Genomic DNA, 18,669 nt, shown 5'->3' on the forward strand with positions numbered 1-18,669 from the left:
GATAAACATATTCAGGGTAGTATAAAGAAAATCAATTATTCATGCAGTTCATTCAAGATTACTCTACCTTATGCTTACAACAAGCAAATAGATTATCAAAGTTTGTCCCACTACCAAGTATGAAAATAAGCAACAAACACAACTCCCCTTCTCCTAAAAGCTATTTTAATCTGCAATGCACTCACTTTCTCCCCTAAACTGGGAATGATGAGTTTGTTGAATCAATAAAGGGCAAAGTGCATACAAAACTACCCCACCTAAACTCTCTATTTGTCAGGTCCTGTCCTCATTTTAAGGGTGGGGTAGGGTAACTGACAGTGATATTACTTCAGCAGTTTATTTCCCATTGGAAAAATATCCCCTTCCAAGAAAACAGCCAAGGTGCCACATCTGATAAAATTCTAGGCTGAGTCCGAATAAATAAATGGCCCAAAGATGCTCAGAAATGTACTTAGGGCAATGTCCTCTTATCTTTTTGCCCACTTAATCTCTACCAGGTAATATTTTACACCACTCCAAGAGGTATAAACCCCAATCCCTGCAAACTATCAGGGCTACTAGCTACAAGCACTCTTGAACTGGGAACTTCTTGCAGCTTGGGCTGAAGCTTGCTTCCCAGAACCAATCCATTTTACTTGGAAACTGTCTGGAAAACTTCAGATATTCTGGGTCCCAAGCCCTCGGCATTGGTCAACCTTCCTCTACACAACTGGTCACTGCTTTAGGGGGCAATTTCTGCCAATTTTATGATAACTGAGCATTTGGGGCATCAAAACGTGGAGTGGGAAAATTTCTTAGCTCAACTTCCTACAGCACTACTACTTCTATAACCACAATAAAAAAAGTTGTTCTTGATACCAGATTCTGGGTCAGTGAGTTCAGAATATACCTGTGCTTTAAAAAAGCCTCATTTCCCAAGTAGACTTAATAAAGAACTACCTGTTTATTTTGAAAATGTTTGATTAAAGAAATGTTAACTTTTGCACGAGGCCTAATGAAGATATAAAGACTAATGATTGATTAAGGAGCAAGCTGCAAAATGCCATGCTCTTGTCCTAACAGGTGTTCCTACTCCTTAAGCCATCAGGGGCCATTATGTCTGCATCAGCCGTTGGGATCACAAATGTTCAAATTTAAAGAAAACATATATTGAAACAGGTTAGAGGTCAGTTAAAAGTACCATTTAAAAGAATAAGAGTATTCTGAGAAAAGTTATCCTTTTTAGCTGGGAATATTAGAAACATCACAGAATGCAGCATGCTCTCTTGATTGTGTTGGAGCACTTGTGAAGAGTTAGCGAGACCTCTTTTAAAGCTCCTGCTCTGCTGGTCTAACAGCAAGGAGGGGGGGGGGGAAGGGATTTTGTTTGATTCTCCCTCACTGCAACTTCTTTGTGGCACATGGCCTTTTGTTCAGGAGGGTCCCCTGAATACCATTAGAAGATTTTTAGGAGCACACAGTGGGAAGAAGCAGCCAGTGAAGAGTTGCCTGGGAAAACCATTTCTGCTTATGCATAGCAGATTTAAACCCTCAACAAATAAATGAGACAGGACATATCTTGTGATTCAGAAGTAATGCTATACAAAACATTATTCATACACACACTTCAGTATAAATGTTTGGACATTTGTTTCAAACGAATGTCCATTTATAGTACAGATGAACATGCCAGAAAGAAACAAGTTTGTACTTACCTACAAATCCATCTTTGCCCACTAATTTAAGGGCAATTTTGTCTGCCAAAACTGAAGAATTACCATGAGCAATATTTGCAAAAGGTCCAGCATGCACAAAAACTGGAGTACCCTGGGTAACACATGAAAAAGCCAAACAGTCATCAGACCCAAATTATATTTGATGTCAGACTTATAGACCAGAATGGGAGTCAAACAGGGGCAGACTGGAGGGCAGGGCAACCAAGAATCCTTGGTATGAGATTCCCCAAGGGATTTTGGATCTCTGGCAGTAACACAGAACTCTGCCTTCTGTTTATATCAAGGCAGTTTTAGGCAGGGTAGAAAGAGATGACTGCTGTTCATTAAAGTAAAATGGAAGTTGAGGGACATCCATTGTTCAAGTTATCATGCATATTTAGGCTGCCATTCCAACACATGAAGCAGTCCTTTATATATCTTTTGCCTTACACATTGCTGAAAAGTCTTCTGGAGGCAGCAGGGTGGCCCTGGGGCAGTCCTTGGCTGCTCCAGGGCTCTAGAATGGGCTGCCAATCTATTCCATCCCCCCACCCTTCTGCTGCATGTGTAGACCACCATTTCAGCAAACACTTTGCGTGGGAGGGGGATCAGTGTACCAGCAGTAATGCAAACAAAGCACAATTACATTGAAACTGGCTTGCAGCCTGAAAAGCTGTCACTCTTCAAAACCCTAATAAGAACAACCAAGTGTCTCAATATTGTAACATATAGAGTCAGTATTTCCCCATAGACTCTCTAGACCAGGGGTTGGCAACCCGCGGCTCTTTCATCCTTGTACTGCGGCTCCCTCATCTGGTGTTTGGGAAGGAGGGAAAGGACGCTGAAGGAAGGAAAGGAGGGAGGGAGGGGCAAGGAAGGAAGGAAGGAAGGGGCAAGGAAGGAGGCGTGCTCGCCACATCCCAAGTGCAACTTGCCATCGTTGGTGTTGCCACCGCTGTCTATCCTGCCTGCTTGGGCAGGACATTCAGCAGCGGCGACACCAACAACGGCAAGTTGCACTTGGGAAGTGGTGAGCGCGCCTCATTCCCCTTCCTTCCTTCCTTCCTTCCTTCCTTCCTCCCTCCCTCCCTCCCTCCCTCCCTCCCTCCCTCCCTCCCTCCCTCAATCCCTCCGGCATCCTTTCCCCTCCTTCCATCATCTGGCGCCTGCCACCTCTGCAACTTACTCTGTCCATCAGCTTGCATGGCTGGCTTGCAGGCTGAAGGCAGGGCTTGGGGAGGCTGGGGATGGGGGTGGGGCTTGGGAGGTGGGGCCACACCCCCATGGGTCTTTGGGTGTTAACGGTTGCCGACCCCTGCTCTAGACTTACCATAGACTCTTAGAGAAGCCACAGCAATCCGGGATGATTAAATGTGGTTTTGTCCCTCTCTAAGGGACAAACCAAAAGTATTTCTCTTACAGAAAGAGACTTGGGAGAGCTGATTACCAAGAGCTCTGAAGCACTGATGAAGTCAGGCATTTATCTGGATACCGAGTAGCCCTGTGATTTATTATTGATCCATGTATTATATATAGTCTAGAGTTGACTTATGTTTATATGACTGTACATGAAAGATTTATTGAGATATTCTTATGATACTGCTATAATGTCGAGAAGAAATTTGGTAAACAATGTAAGACCAGAGAGTCTGTGGTGAAATCCTGACTCTATAAAATTTGTTACAATATTGAGGCACTTAGTACTCTTATTAGGGTTTTGAAGAAAGACGGCTTTTCATGCTGCAAGCGTAATTGTGCTTTGTTTGCATGTGTAGACCAGCCTTTGAAGTAGCACCAAGATCTTATTAGAAACATATATTTAGATTTAGCAAGTGAGCCTGATAAAATGATAATGTTCTTTTGTTGTTGTTGCAAAACAGTAGCATCTTAAATCCTAATGCACACGTATATAATTACTTCAGTCAGAACCATTTTAAAAATAGTGTTTCTGTTTATTTGCTGTGTAATAGGGTAGGCAAGAAGCCCTTATTCATTCCTACTCCATAGCTGTTTAATGTACAAGGTTGGATCCAAACCATACGGATCTTCAAAATAAATCTTTCCACATATTGAAGGGAACATTTAAATTAAGTCTATAGGCCATAATGCGATGACAGGTATCTACTCCTAAGTCTCCTAAGGCAGTGGAAAGGGGTCAAAAGCACACAGAGTATGTAGCTTCTGGTCTTAATAATATTTCTAGAACAGCTACTTTATGAATGTCCCACTGTTCCTAGATTCTAAGTAAACATCCTCTTCAAACAACATGCTTTGTAAAAATGCTTATGTAAATCCAATGTGATAGCAGTCTAGTTTGGATGAATATTTTGTAAAAACCTGGTTTAAATAGTGCACTCTGGCAATTTACGTATGATCTTGGAACCAAACATGAAGGATTAAAATTTAAATTTAAAAGGTGAGTTAAAGAACTTGGCTGACTCACCTCTAATGTCTGCATCAGTGTTGGTTTAATTGCATCCTTCATCAAAACTGACAAAGCACCAGTTACTCCCTAAAAAAGAGAAACATCATTTAAATGAACAATAACTTTAATTTTCAGGATAATTTTTTTGGCAAGAGAAAAAAAATCAAGCAACCTAGTTTTGAGTAAATCTAGAACTGTGAAAACATGATGCTGTCTTCACAGGGTGATGCTATTGAAAGACAGCTTGAATCACTGTAAACTTCGAATGGCAATGAGAAACAAGCTTCTGAATTGCATCATACAAAGCAATACAGTTGGAAGAATGCTGAATCAATATACTCAGTGAGAACAGAAAGACTCAAGGATATTCCTGCAGGCTTTGAAGTGGCATCAGTAAGGGGCGGCAACAAGCAAAGCACTTTGGCCCTTCCCTAAAGCCTGCAGTGAAACAAGTGGGAAAAAAGAGAAGATCTGTCTTTTCTAAAATTCTTTGGGTGTTAGTGAGAAGCAGGTCCTTGTATTATTTCATGTGCTGCATTCGCAGATGGAAGCAATAGCAGAGGCCTCATGACATTTCTATTTTTTTAAAAGTCAGGTCAAAATGGGTGACTGATTCTCCCCTCCCCCTTCAATTTTAAGTTTCTGCATTTTATTGAGATCCTGAGAGAGGAGCAATTGCCATTGGTAACATGGAACCATCAAGAGCGGCTTGCGGGATGGGCATCTTCCCTCAGCTGGTATCTTCATGCCCTCTGCTGGTCCTATAAAGCAGACGGGATTGTGCAACTGGATCTGTAGAGAGCTATATGCATGGCTGACCTTGTTTTGCAAACAAGGAATTAAGTTAGTACTTTCCCCTCTGTTGTGGAAAGGGATACTTTTGGACCACCTGGAATGGGAATCCAGTTTTTTGCCCTTCTTCAACATCTATAATTTAAACATGACTTCAATGTAGCCAGTTCTGTGGATGATGCTAAACTACACAGGATGGTGACATCCAGTGCTGACCAATATTAAAAAATCGATGAGCATCTCTCCAAATTGGATGAACTCAAACTCGCAAGTGAGATTAAAAGCCAGTGTAAAGCAACACCTATGTCCAAAAGGCTAAGGCAACACTGGAAAGATACAGAGAAGGGCAATGGAACTAATAAAGAGGTTGGAGTATCTTTCATGGGAGGAAAAGCCAAAGCAAACCACAGGCTTTTCTGTATAGGGGCAAAAGACAGGAGAAGGAGGAGAAGTTTATAAAGATAGTCCTCCCCCATTGAGTGTGGTCATTCAATGAAATTAATTATAAACACACAAAAGAAAGAACTTTTTTGCATAAAACGTATGTAATTTATGGAACTCATAGCCACAGAATGTCATGATGGGCATTAGCTTAGGTGCCTTTCAAATGTTTCTACTAATATATGGAGATTTATCAATAGTTGCTAGGGGTTCCATTTAGCTAAGAGGCCTATGTGACGGACTGCTGAAGAAGGGTTAATTTTAAAGTGCAGTTCTGGCAGAGAAAAGGAATCTAAGGAGTTAACCCAGAGCTCTACCTGATTGGCTGGCTGGTACTGCAGCTGTCTATAAAAGGCCAGAGGGTGTGTGTTCGTGAGATCAGAAGGACAGATCAGAGAGAAAGGCAGAAAGCTGGGAAAGAGAGCTTTGCTGCTCAATAGGTTGCATAGTCAGTTTTAGTGAAGGACTGGGAAAGGTCAGGCTGTGTGTGATACCTCAGCCTAAGTTCAAAGGGAAACATCATCACAAAGGCAATACTTACAACACACGGAGGGCTTGGTTATAGGTCTCTGTGGAGAAAGCATCTAGATATGGAACAGTGAAGTCTCTAAGGGTGTGTGTTATTTAATTAACAGAGTCAGGAGTGGGTTCCAGGTGGGATATCCCAGAGCCTGCTCTGTGAAGCCCAGTGTGCCTTTCTTTAGTGGAAGGAGTAGGATATTTAAATATTTGTCTAGAACTGCGAAAGAAAGATTTTCCCTCTGAAAGTTTTACTAAAACTGAGTCAAAAAACTGTCTGAAACAACTAAGGTATTTAGCAAAGAATTGACTGAAACTGAATTGACTGAATTGACTAAAATATTTATCAAAGTATTCCTGCTTAAGAAAAAGAAAAGCATAACTATCTATAATCTAACTATAATCTTAGAAATCTGTAAATAAACTTTCCATCTATATTCACTTGTTAATAAGCCTCAAGGAGTCATTCAAGAGTGACCAATCCAGCCTGACAAGAGTAACCAGTTTTTGGAAGGAAAAGTACAACCCTCCCCCCACCCCCAGAGCTACCAATATTCCCTCAGAGGTAGCAGCTAGAATAAGCCTGACAGGATCTCCTGAAGAGATATAGGTATGTACTGCTCGCTCTGCGCCTAGGCCACTTTAACAAGTGGTGGCTTAGGGTGGTGATCAATAATGCAGCATGATACCTCAGAATCTCATGCTCTGCATAACTGAAGTAGGCTGCTGCATTCAGGACTTGTTTGTGAATTTCACAGAAGCATTTGGCTACTTTTTGGAAAAGTGCTGGACTAGATAGGCCCTCAGTTTAATCCATTAAGGCTCTTTTATGATGATGATGAAGATGATGATGATGATGGAGGAGGAGGAGGAGGAGACATAGCCAATTAAGTAACAACTAGATAAGTCTGTAAACCACTTCTACAGCTGTAACCAGAATAGCAAATTTCAGCATGTGGTGGCACTAGATATTCATTAATAAACTAGCAATAAAGCCTGTTGTGTGAAAAAATACAACGGGCTCCAGCAAACTGATCCTTACAGGGCAAGAGATGTGCACGGGACATATCTACAGGAAATGGTGACCAACGCAAACATTGAAATTGATCCCCCCCCCCAACCCCAAACATCCAGCTTTGTCAAAGAGGGGCAACAGGGTACCCACTAAGATGGGGAGAGTTCTCACCATCTCCATAGGCACCACCCCATTTGAAAAGCTAGTTCCTGACTTTGCAAAGGTGGGGGGGGGGGAAGCAGGGTGTCTGTGAAGATAAGAAGAGTTCTCCCTATATCCATAGGCACACACATCCCATTTGCAAAGCTGGATTCTGGCTTTGCAATGGAGGGTTAGAGCAGCAGAGTGCCTGTGAAGATGGGGAGCCAGCTGTGTGAAAAAATACAATGGGCTCTAGCAAGTGGGAACCTACAAACGGAGACTCAAAAAAACATTACCCCACCCTTTTTCTTCTGTTTCCCCCTTCTTCTCTGCCTCTCACTCTCCATTCTGCCACCCCTTATCTTAATTTTCTCTAGTTTTGCCCTGCTACCCCAATTCTCTTTCTGACCTCCTTTTTTCCCTACTACCCTAGTTGTTTTTAACTTTCTGCCCTGTTACCCCAGCTCTCCCTTTCTCTGACTGTTTGCCCAACTTCCTCAACTTTCCTTTTTCCACCCTTACCCTAACTCTCTGGCTGCCCATTTATTCCAGCTCTCTCTCTCTTTCTCCCCCAACTCTCTGATCTTTACATTGCTGCCACTGTACCCCAACTTTTGTTCTCTCTTTCTGGCCACCTACCCTAGTTCTCTTCTTTCTGCCTCTCTGTAGCATTCATTCTCTTTCTGCCCCTACTCCAACTTTCTTTCACTCCCCCACCCAAGTCCAATTCTTGATAGCTTGCCTAGAGTGCTCTGGGTGGGCATGGTGAGGCCTCTCCCCACAAAGCCCCACTCTCACCATTCCGAATGCGGTGAGACCTTCCGCTCCCCACCAAGCATACTGGTAGCTTGCCTGGAGTGCTCTGGGCGGGGTAGTCTGTTCAGTCCTGGCCGCTGGCGCTAGGCTCACTGCTGACTTGCTCAAGAGTTGGCTCAGAGCAGAAGTAGTCTAGCCCTGTGAGGACCCCTATGGAAGAGTTGGCTCAGGCAAGGAAATGGACCAAAGCTTTAAGAAGAGTTACCAACTGAGTGGATGTCTGGGAGTTGTAGCCCCATCAGTCTCTCTGTACATTAAAAATTATATCCTCCAGACCACATCTCCCAGAGTCCGTTGCTTTTTATGGTTCATCATCGGGAACATGCTACTCAGTTATATAGTAAGATACACTGTGGTCATCTTCAAGAATTTATTCCTATGGTAATGCCTTTTTCCTACTCTCTTAAGACCTATGATATTTCTTAAATGATACTCAGATCCATGGACAGATGGAAGTTAATAAATTGTGCCTTTGAAAGGTTAAAATGCAGTTTGCAATTTAATTTTGACAATGGCTTTACCTCTAATTTATGTCTTAAAAGTCCAGATGGGATCTGGGGTTGGATACCTGCTTCATTCAGTATGGAATAAGAAATCAACTTTCAAACAACAGGATATGGACTATCATTTCATCCCATGTGGTATAAAATAGGTCTTTTGATAATTCAAGGATCCTAACAAAGCTAGCCACACAGTGACTTTGTCTAGAGTTTCAAGGCAACATCCTGACCTGTATACTACTGGTAAAATGAGTATTTTGCCATAGAGGCAAATACACTTTAATATTTTTAACAGACTTGCTTCTCAGTAACCTGAGTAGCTTCTTAGCTAAACAAATAGTTGCATATTTATTTAATATTCCTTACAACAGCTGAAATAGTAATCTTGGGCATGCCAGTAAGATATGGTATCTGTCCATCAAATATTTTGCTACAATTCTACAGTCAAATTGCAACCCAGTTTTCAGAAATCTGTTCAACTGACATTTTGGCAGCAAACTCTGTAACTTCATTATAGAGGTTGGGTTTTTAAACCCATTACACTCATGAAGGGAGACTCTCAGTTTATGAAATATTCAAGTTATCTTTTCTTCTCTGCTTCCTCCTGCTTTCAACTCTTGCAGCATCTGGTTTTCATCTGCCAATGTATATTTTAGATTTTATTACACTATACTGAATATGTGGTATAGCACCCTGAAATTAAGAGCAATTGCACATTTGCAGCGTTTATTAAACATTATTCACATCTGAAATAATTGAAAGAGAGAAGGAATTAGTGGTTTAGCCTCAACATTAAACAATGAATTGAAGACCATATAAAGTACTACTCTGTTTTAACATGAAGAAAATTAGAAAAAGTGTGGATTTTGAACAAGAATGTTTATGAAAACATGCCTTAAGAATTACAGATGGGTCAGACGGGTAGCAGTTTACCAGCACAATAAAATGCGACAACAGTTATTCCAGCATAAACTTTTGAGAATCAGAGCTTACTTTAAGCACCTAATGAAGTGAGCTCTGTTTCACGAACACGTATGTGGGTATAAACTTTGCAGGTGACACTAGATTCCTGTTTTATTTCAGAGTCTTCACATTTTGTTCTCAAAAAAGGTTCTTCCCTTCTTTTGAAAGAAATGGAAATAATAGTTCTCTTTTCAGCACAAAATCAAAGGCCGTTTCCGCACGGGCGGAATATGGCAGCCTAGGGACGGCAAAAATGCCGTCCCCAGGCCGCCATTCGCACAGGGGGTGCAGCTGCATTGCACCAGCCCTTGAAGCCCGGTCATTACTCGGGAGTCGCAGCTGGGAAGTGCACTTTCCCGGGAACTGGCCGGCTTTCAGTCAGCCCTTTAACTGTGCCCGAACGGCAGCGGCTTCAAAGCACCTCCCCCCCACTCCCTCCCTGCACTTACCTTGTCCCCGGACCTCTGGCGCGTCGCTGAGGCCTGGGGACACGCCCCCCTGCCCCAAGCGACGCTGGAGCAGGTGCGCCGAGGGAGCCAGGGGGCGTGGTCACCTCAGGCCTCAGCGGCGATGCGCCGAGGCCCGGGGATATGCTCGGTCGGCCGGGTGAAGCGGCGCTTCTGCGGCTGGCCAGATGCGTCCCGAGCTCTTTCTGGGGACGAGTCCATGCGGGGCCGGGTCCCAGCGCCCGTCGCAAGGAAACTTGACCAAAGAGTCTCTCTCTCTCACACACAGACAGAGGAATATTATATCTATAGAGGTCAATTTTATCATACATTTTAAACTTAAAGGCCTATTTCACAACATATTCTGGGTCCAAAGCTACTTCTTGGTTAGGAAACAGTGCATTACAAACTGCACTAGCATTAAAATGGAGAGCAGAACAAAGCAACACATGTACACAAAGAAGAAAATACCATTTAAATATAACAGTAACTATTCCTGAATCAGGTAGGAATTATGGGGTGAATGGAGGAGTGGTTATTTTCATAAGTGCAATGTGAATCAACAAGAAATGTTTGCTGGGACATTTTCAGCAAAATTGTATCTTGGCTAGAGAGGAAGGATTCTAGCTTTCCTGAAATTCTTTGCCCTGTTCTAAGTTGTTCTAAAATCCTGCCCCAGTGATCTGTAACACAGCTTGAGAACCACTAATGCAGGAGAAGAAGAAATACTAGTAAAAACAGTCTCTGGTTAATGAGAAATTTTGCCAAGTCTTCCAATTTGTTTTTAGATTATATACCTTACACTCAAAAAGAGAGATTTTTAACAGGCCACTTTGTCAGGTAGAGATTTATATGTACCCATTAAGATGAGTCCAGTGCCTTTTATTGCTAGACCCTTTTTGTCAAGAAGTATGGTTGTGTTCATGAGATGACAGCCATTTTCAATAACAGTGTCACAATTGTGGAACTGAATGGCAAAACAGCAACTGTATTTTCATTGTACTGCATTTGTATGAAGTGGCGAGTTGCTCTGAGATTCAGGAGAGTGGAACAGAAATATTTTAAAATAAAATAAAAATATATAGTCCTGTTATTGCAAAAGATTAGTGAAATGCTGTTTAACTATTAAAATAAAAATGTAAATGTGTCTTAAAAAGCAAAATTACAACTTGCAAAAAGCATTCCATTGTTCATACCAAATCCTCAGCTGTCACTGGTTGCCCGTTTTTGTTGTTTGCAACTACGATCTTCCCCAGTCTCTCTTTCATATCTGACAGACTGGTGGTCAGTGCTAAGACTGCCATGATTTCACTTGCAACAGCAATATCAAATTGAGCCTGAAAAAATAATGATACATAAAGACAAAGGAACTACAAGCTCTAATCCATACTTTTCCCCTTAACAGGTTAGTCCAAAAACACTCTAAATTTCCAATAGTTTGCTAGATTCAGGATGGTAAATGACTGTAGTCTTTCCATCTTCAGAATGCTTCCAGCCCAAGGGGCCTACTCAGGTGGCAATGATTTCTCACTCTAGAGCAGGGGTAGGGAACCTGCGGCTCTCCAGATGTTCAGGAACTACAATTCCCATCAGCCTCTGTCAGCATGGCCAATTGGCCATGCTGGTAGGGGCTGATGGGAATTGTAGTTCCTGAACATCTGGAGAGCCGCAGGTTCCCTACCCCTGCTCTAGAGACATAGTCTAGCGCTCCCAATTAGCAGATTGCAGATAAGGAGATCTTCAACCAATACTGTTCTCTGCTTGTTCACACAGATGCATGGATCAGAGAGTAACAAAGAAAAAACATAGGAAGCTGTCATCAGAAGGAGCCTAACTAAGGTGGAAAATTGAGAGTCATGAGGTAACTGTTAAGATATGTAAGTGCAGCCCATGGGAAGATGTGGAAGCTCCACACATACGGTTGCATCCAATACTGCCATCTTCTCCACAGCTATTTGAAATACAGCGTTCCATCCCAGCTGTATCTCCAAGCAAATGTGTGTGTAAAGGGCTGGGCTGCACTTTTGCAACACCTCACCCAGATGGCATAACTGCTGTCTGTTTCTCATATGGGATTTGATCCTTCAAATTTTTCCATTGGCATAAGAGGGAGAATAAATTATCGTACCCAACAACCCTCCTCACTGGAGTCCTAAAAATCCCACAGTCTCTCACTCCTCTTGCACTGGTAAAAAAACTGACAGAACACTATTCATTCTGCTTAAAGTAGGTTAAATTGTTCTGCCTGGAACACTTTCACAGATCTAGCACATAAATAGAAATATATAGAAATATATATGTATAGAAATAGGCTTGTAATAAGTAATATACATGGGAGTCTTTTGTGCAAAAACATATTTGGATTCATAATTTTGGTTAAGATCTGCTTCACAAGCCCTGATCTCTGCAATTTACAAACAAAGCCTTTGCAGGGGTGACATCATGCCTTCAGAATGCCCTCCCACGAGGCTTATCAGGTCCACATTACCGTATTTTAAGCATCACAAAAAATATTAATTTTTAGCTAGGTTTTAACTAAGGGGATTTATTTTGTTTAGCTGTTCTGTGGTCTTTTACTAGCTTTAGGATATTCTGGACTGTTTGGTGATAATATTAAAGTCAATAAAAACTGACAATTTATGTTGTCGTATATGGATTTTATGGAGGTTTTTTCCTTGTGAACTACTGGAGAAGTGGGATATACATTCACTATATAAATAATATTTGCACAATTTATATTTGATTAACTCTTATTATCTAATGAAGTTTCTTTTAAGCAATTATTTTCCCATGTATCGATGCAGAATTGGTTATCATACCTTACATAAGTGAGCATAGAATGAAAAGCCCTGTTCTAATCCTTCCTGCCTGTACCTTAACACAAGAAATTTGTTCCACATTTAACAGCTAGAGAAAAACACCCTAACATTTTTCCAAAGACTATCAAAACGTGACTTACCGGACGAGAAAAACCCTTCTCTGTACTGCTCTGTCCAATTGTTATTTTCCTAAGAAATCTGTCATTTGTATCCAGCACTGAAAGGAGGGAAATAATTCTTTTAAACCAACGAACAAATTATTTAAAAATGCTCCACTAATTCCCAGCTCCAAGGGGGCCGCCCCCACTCTGCTGCAGGAATAGATCTTATTTCATTCACACTTTTTCTTTTCAAATAAATAATACATAACAATTTAAAGCAATTCAAACAAATGCAGTAATTTAGGAAATCAAAGGGGAGATGCCTGATCCAATCTATTGATTCTTTAATTTTTTATAAATGGCAGTCAAGTGAGACCCCAGTTTGGATCAGGACTGCAGCATGGGCTGAAGGGAGCTTTAACACTTTCTTCCCATGCTGCCCCATTCTATTTGCCCCTGTAGCAGGGAAACATACAGAAATAATACAAGTGTGCAGAACACATGCAGCAAAAACAATTGCAAGGGAAAGGTGTAGCTGAACTTTTGATCTCCCTACTGAAAGCAACAGAAACATTTCGGGTCTTCTAGCCAATAGATGCTCAGAGTGATCCAGGGAGTGACAAAAACAGAGAGAAAGGACCCCACCCAGAAAACCCCAATCTTGTCTCAGCAAAAACTAAACATGACTGTGAGAGCTAGCTTTCTTCTTGCCATTCCTGAGAAGACCTGACATACTCTCAGTCTTAGAAGTGAGTGACTGCCACCCTGTCTTTTTGGGTAATGTAATATGAGGAATTTTGAATGCCTTTGCTGCATTATTTGTACTTGTTAGTGTAGTGCTTAATAAACTGGTGTGGGTGTAGTTGGTCTTGCTCTACTTGTTCCAAAAAAAAAAAAAAACTACAGCACTGTGACCTAGTCAGCAGAATTCATTAAAGTGCAACAACAACATCCACAAATTTCCCTCTCCTGTTTTCTAAGGGGCAATTAGGATTATGCCTAAGGAAGAGTTTAAAGACAAGATTACATTTCTACAGCGTAATTCAGAGCTGAGGTAGACAAGGGCAATACCACTTGAGTGCTGCTCTTTCCTGTGGCACGGAAAGTCTGAAAACCCCTCCAACTCTCCTATAGGAGAGAAGAGAGATATGCCGCAAAAATCGCAGTCTATCTCCGCTGGCAACTCAGCAGGTATATGGGGGTCAAGACGGGTCTGGAGGCCAAATAAGGTCAGCCCTGCCCAATGGAATGCTGGCATAGCATGCAAGCAACAGTGCAAGACCAGGCATCATGGCTAGGCATCGTGGGGATACAGCCCTCTCTGGATTGCGCTCCCCCCCCGCCAGTTTTTCCTTCCTTTCTCTTCAGGTTGAACTCTTGATTGTCTTAGAATTTCATGCAGAGCAGCTGAAATCACATCCAGAATAATCATGGCACCCAAGGTTGGCAATGAATTTACCAATATATCTCCCTCTCTTCCCCACAACAGTTTCAGAGGAGGGGTTGGAGACATGAAAACTAGTGTGGGAGCAAGGATCTCTCTCACACACATCTTTCCAGTGTTTCTGCTCCAATCGTTTGCATGCCATATGGCCTAACCTGATGCCTTGGTACCCAAGTGACTATTAAGACCTACCTCTTTGCCATGTTATTGTAGATGGGTCTATGTCAAGTCGTACAAATTTGTGAATCTCCTCTGATGTTAAAGTCTCAGGATCTGTTTTATTTATTCCCAGTCGCTGGGGAAGAAGAAGCAGAGACTTGTTGATTAGATAGTTCCAGAAATGTATAGAGCACTGAAGTCATATGACCCATCATCAGGACATGCTGTCCCTGTCACAGTCACAATTGTGGGTACAGAGGAGGGCATATAAAATCCACTACCACATGTTGAGGTCAGTGTAATGCAGCTATTGTGAGGCTCAATAAATAGCCAGGATATGACTGTGTGTTTTGGTGGAAGTTCATCCTGAAAGAGGTCATGTGAGCAAAACTTAATTTTTCATTTTAGTTCTTAACTTCTAAGAAAAGATTAAACTACTATTATTTCATCGGGACAAAGCCAGAATCAAATCATCACAATAAAAGCCTCCATTCTTTTGTAGAATTGAGAAACAACTACCAGCTAAACTAGCACATGCAATTTCAAAATCAGTTTCTAATTATAAAACCTTATATGGTAAGGATCTTCCATAGTTTTAGGAATACATTTTTCCACTGGAGTTCAGCTATCATTGATGGTGCACAAGAGGAACTCTGTTCAAAATTCCATATATGCAGAAGAGGAACAGAATAGGGCCTGCTTAGCAGCAGGTGTGTAATGAGGCAAACTAGAGCCCTGGGCAAAACCTGAGTTGGATGCCCCCCCCCATGGGTGGCCACCCCACCACGACCAAAAAATTTTTTTTTGCACCAGGACATTGGTGCCTGCAGGGGGTGCATTTTTAGACACATCGGCACAAAAATTTCAGTGTATCATCAGGAGACTGTCCTTATGCTACCCCCCAAGTTTGGTGTAGTTTGGTTCAGGGGGAACAAAGTTATGGACCCTCAAAAGGGTAGCCCCCATCTCCTTAGCTCCCATTGGAAAGAATGGGGGATGGGGCACCCCCTTTGAGGGTCCATAACTTTGGCCCCCCTGAACCAAACTGCACCAAACCTGGGGGTATCATTAGGGCAGTCTCCTGATGAGACCCTGAAAGTTTTGAGACTGTGCTTTCAGAAATGTGCCCCCCCCCCAGCCTGCAACCCCCATTGACAGCAATGCAGAAAACTCAATGCAGAACAAAGATTCTTGGGCAAATTTCTGGGATGTTTCTGCAGAGGGCGCATTTTTGGATGTATCGGCACCAAAATTTCAGAGTATCATCTAGAGACTGTTCTGATGGCATCCCCCAAGTTTGGTGAAGTTTGGTTCAGGGGGACCAAAGGTATGGACCCTCAAAGGGGGTGCCCCATCCCCCATTCTTTGTTAAGGAGATGGGGGCTACCTCTTCGGACTCCCTGAACCAAACTGCACCAAACTTGGGGGGCAGCATAAGGACAGTCTCCTGATGATACGCTGAAATTTAGGTGCCCCTAGCCTAAAAACTGCGCCCCCTGAAGGCCAAAAACAGAAAACCACTAAAAATACCCAAAAACGAACCCTGCATTTTTGGTGCCCCCCACAAGGTAATGCCCTGGGCAGCTGCCCACCTTGCCCAATGGGCATTACGCCCCTGCTTAGCAGTAAGAACAGTTATGAGGGTCTGAGGAAGAGGTAATCACTGTGTGATGGATCCCCCTCACCTTGTCAGCTCACTGAAGTAGGGAAACCACTCACTGACTTGTAAATTTTTCCCATCTTTTTCTCTTCATGGACTGAGGTGCTTAAGAAATGTTGGTGTATGGTGAAACTGAAGGACTTTCCCTCAGCCCTCTAACTGCCCCAGAAGGTGAAGGATGCCTGTTATTACAACCTTTCTAGGCAAACCCTGTAATAGGCACACAAAATAATGAGGCAGATTTTAAACAGAATCAACGTTTATTGAACAGAGAGGAGAAAGGAATGGAGATAGATATTTTTGAGGGAAAGAAAGGGTAAGGCAGAATAAATACATTTACAGAAGAGCTTGGGCAGAGAAATTCTTTGGTTTGGGCACTGGCTTAATAAGTTTGTTCAGTTTCACAAGTAGCTTAGATGTTTTATTGTTGTTTCATAGATGGTACAGTTACTTATGATGTTCTGGCTAATGGATTACACACTTTGTTAGGCACTTCACATAGTACCCTCAAGATGTTAAAAAGCCCTAAAATCAAACATAAACCACTTTCTCTGAAGAAAATAAAGCAAACCCAAATACTCCAGACTACTAGCACCAGGAATTATTCTTCCCCCTCTCTGGAAGATATATTCCTCCTTGGTTATATATATGGTGACTTCAACTTGGGCCACTCAATAATCCTCCACCAGTTCACTCAATCTGAGTATCACTTTGCTTTCACACACAGTAGAGCAAGCCAGTCACGCAGTTGTCACATAGTAGAGCAAGCCAGTTTTCCACACAGTTTTAAAGTACAGTTAAGACAGATAGCTCTTAACTCCAAGAACTCCAAAAGCCAAAAGCCCCTGAGATAGTTCTTCACAGGGAGATATCCTCCTCCCCTGTGCATCATCAAGTTTTTTTAGCCAATCAGAATGTAGGATGCAACAACCAATCAGGTGGCTTCTCCTGTTCCTAAGGCCTCACTCTGAATGTAAACAATAACGTCTCTGACAGAACTGCACTTTTAAATTAACTTTTCCTCAGCAGTCCGTCTTATACTGAATGCTTGCTTCATTATGAGTTGTGAAGGATCTCACCCTGAAGTGAAGTGAAGTGAGGTGACTAAGGGCTGTGTTCCTAGCACAGCTGTTCATCCTTTTCTCCATATGTAGCTTCTATGGAGCCACCAGTCAATAATATTCCATTTGAATGAAAGGGTTGCTGCTCCACCTCAAAAAATCCACAAGGAGGTAGGGAAATAGTAAGGTGCAAACCCACTGATGGGATCTGGGTTCTACATCTTAAAGAACCGGCATGCAGCACCAGTTTGGTAACAAGAGCTGATGTCTGTCACATCTAGTTGCTTGATGGCATTTTTCTGTTAATCGGGGCAACAAAAGAGCCTATCTGTCACAATTGGCTAGTTTTGTCACCACATTGACCTCCCCAGGATTCTTTTGTCTGCCAGTTCCCTAGACAACAGGACTTCTTTTGGAAGTAAATACAATCCACAGAGTTGATATTAAATGTTCCCCGTAGGACAGGAAATTGAACTGATTACAGGCATTCTTTGCGACTGAAAGAATCTTGAAGGGTGGGAAATTGGGCTCTGAGGCCACATTCCCTGTGGTAGGTATTCTTGGATTTCTTCCCCTTCCTAACCTTTTGGCAGGAACATGACAGCCCTCCTTTACAACTCACGGCATCATTAAGGCTTAATAAATGTTCATGGCCACAACTTAACTCGCATAAACTACAAATCTGAATCTCGTTAAAATTCCCAACATTTAAGTAAGTTTAACCTCCCAACTTAGATGACTAAAATGTAAACATGTAAGAAGAAACCAGGACAAAAAATACAACCATTAAAGCTGTGTTTGAAACTTTATCAGCAATTTACTACCCCTTTCTCCTGCAGATATTTGGAATAGCAATGAAACTCCAGTAAAAACAATTCTGAATGGATAAATCCAATTCAAGTATCAAGGAGAGCTACAAACATAGATATTGTCCATGTCCTGTTTTACTTTAGGCAAGTGAGTTGCCAAAAACTTCAAAATATAACTTTCTAAAAAATTTACCATGATGATTTAAAAACAAAAAAGGATTAGATTTCTTAAGTATTTTGTAACCATCCATTGCCACCCAGCAGTTATCAAATGTATTAACTGATACCATAAATTGACCCCTGGAAAAGACTGCTGTGAGCTAACAAGTCACTTTCCAAACATCAAAGTTGACTGCAGAAGGAAAAGGTTAGTAACCAGACACCCCTAATCAAATCATGCTCATTTCCCCTCTTATCAAATTCTGGCACAAATCAGGTGCCCATTCTTTGAAAGCATATATTTATCAGTATTTCAAGCAACTGACAGTTATTTGTAGTGGAAAATTCTTTGGAAGTGCAACATACACAAGCAGTACTATCTGATAGCTGCCTCTTCCTACAAAAGGTGATAAGAACTATAGTTATATAGGTTGGACTATTGTAATGTACTGTGAGTTGTACAGAAGATTCAGTCAGCACAGCACAATCTAACTTTTAACAATAATGAGTTTCTTTGAACATATTCACCTGTCCTGATGCAAATCATCTAGTTATCTGTTTACATTTGAGTTCACCTTAAGGCATGGGTTGCACTTTTACTTCAAACAACCAGCACACAATCCATGTAATACCTTTTATTATTGTTAAAATAGATAACACTGCATAAGTTTTTGAGTTCACTAGAATTCTTAATCAGGCCAGATG

The 18,669-nt window shown here is 41.8% G+C and overlaps 1 protein-coding gene across 1 annotated transcript in view; it reads right to left on the reverse strand.

Annotated features, from left to right (window-relative positions):
- MTHFD1L (methylenetetrahydrofolate dehydrogenase (NADP+ dependent) 1 like) overlaps nucleotides 1-18,669 on the reverse strand; it is a 165,252-nt gene that overhangs the window by 89,078 nt on the left and 57,505 nt on the right. The window contains 5 exon segments of the mRNA XM_048488844.1: nucleotides 1,695-1,806; nucleotides 4,138-4,206; nucleotides 10,949-11,089; nucleotides 12,712-12,788; nucleotides 14,309-14,411. Of these exon segments, the coding sequence (XP_048344801.1) occupies nucleotides 1,695-1,806; nucleotides 4,138-4,206; nucleotides 10,949-11,089; nucleotides 12,712-12,788; nucleotides 14,309-14,411 (502 nt within the window).

Source organism: Sphaerodactylus townsendi, linkage group LG01, assembly GCF_021028975.2.
Source record: "Sphaerodactylus townsendi isolate TG3544 linkage group LG01, MPM_Stown_v2.3, whole genome shotgun sequence".
Classification (NCBI taxonomy): Eukaryota; Metazoa; Chordata; class Lepidosauria; order Squamata; family Sphaerodactylidae; genus Sphaerodactylus; species Sphaerodactylus townsendi.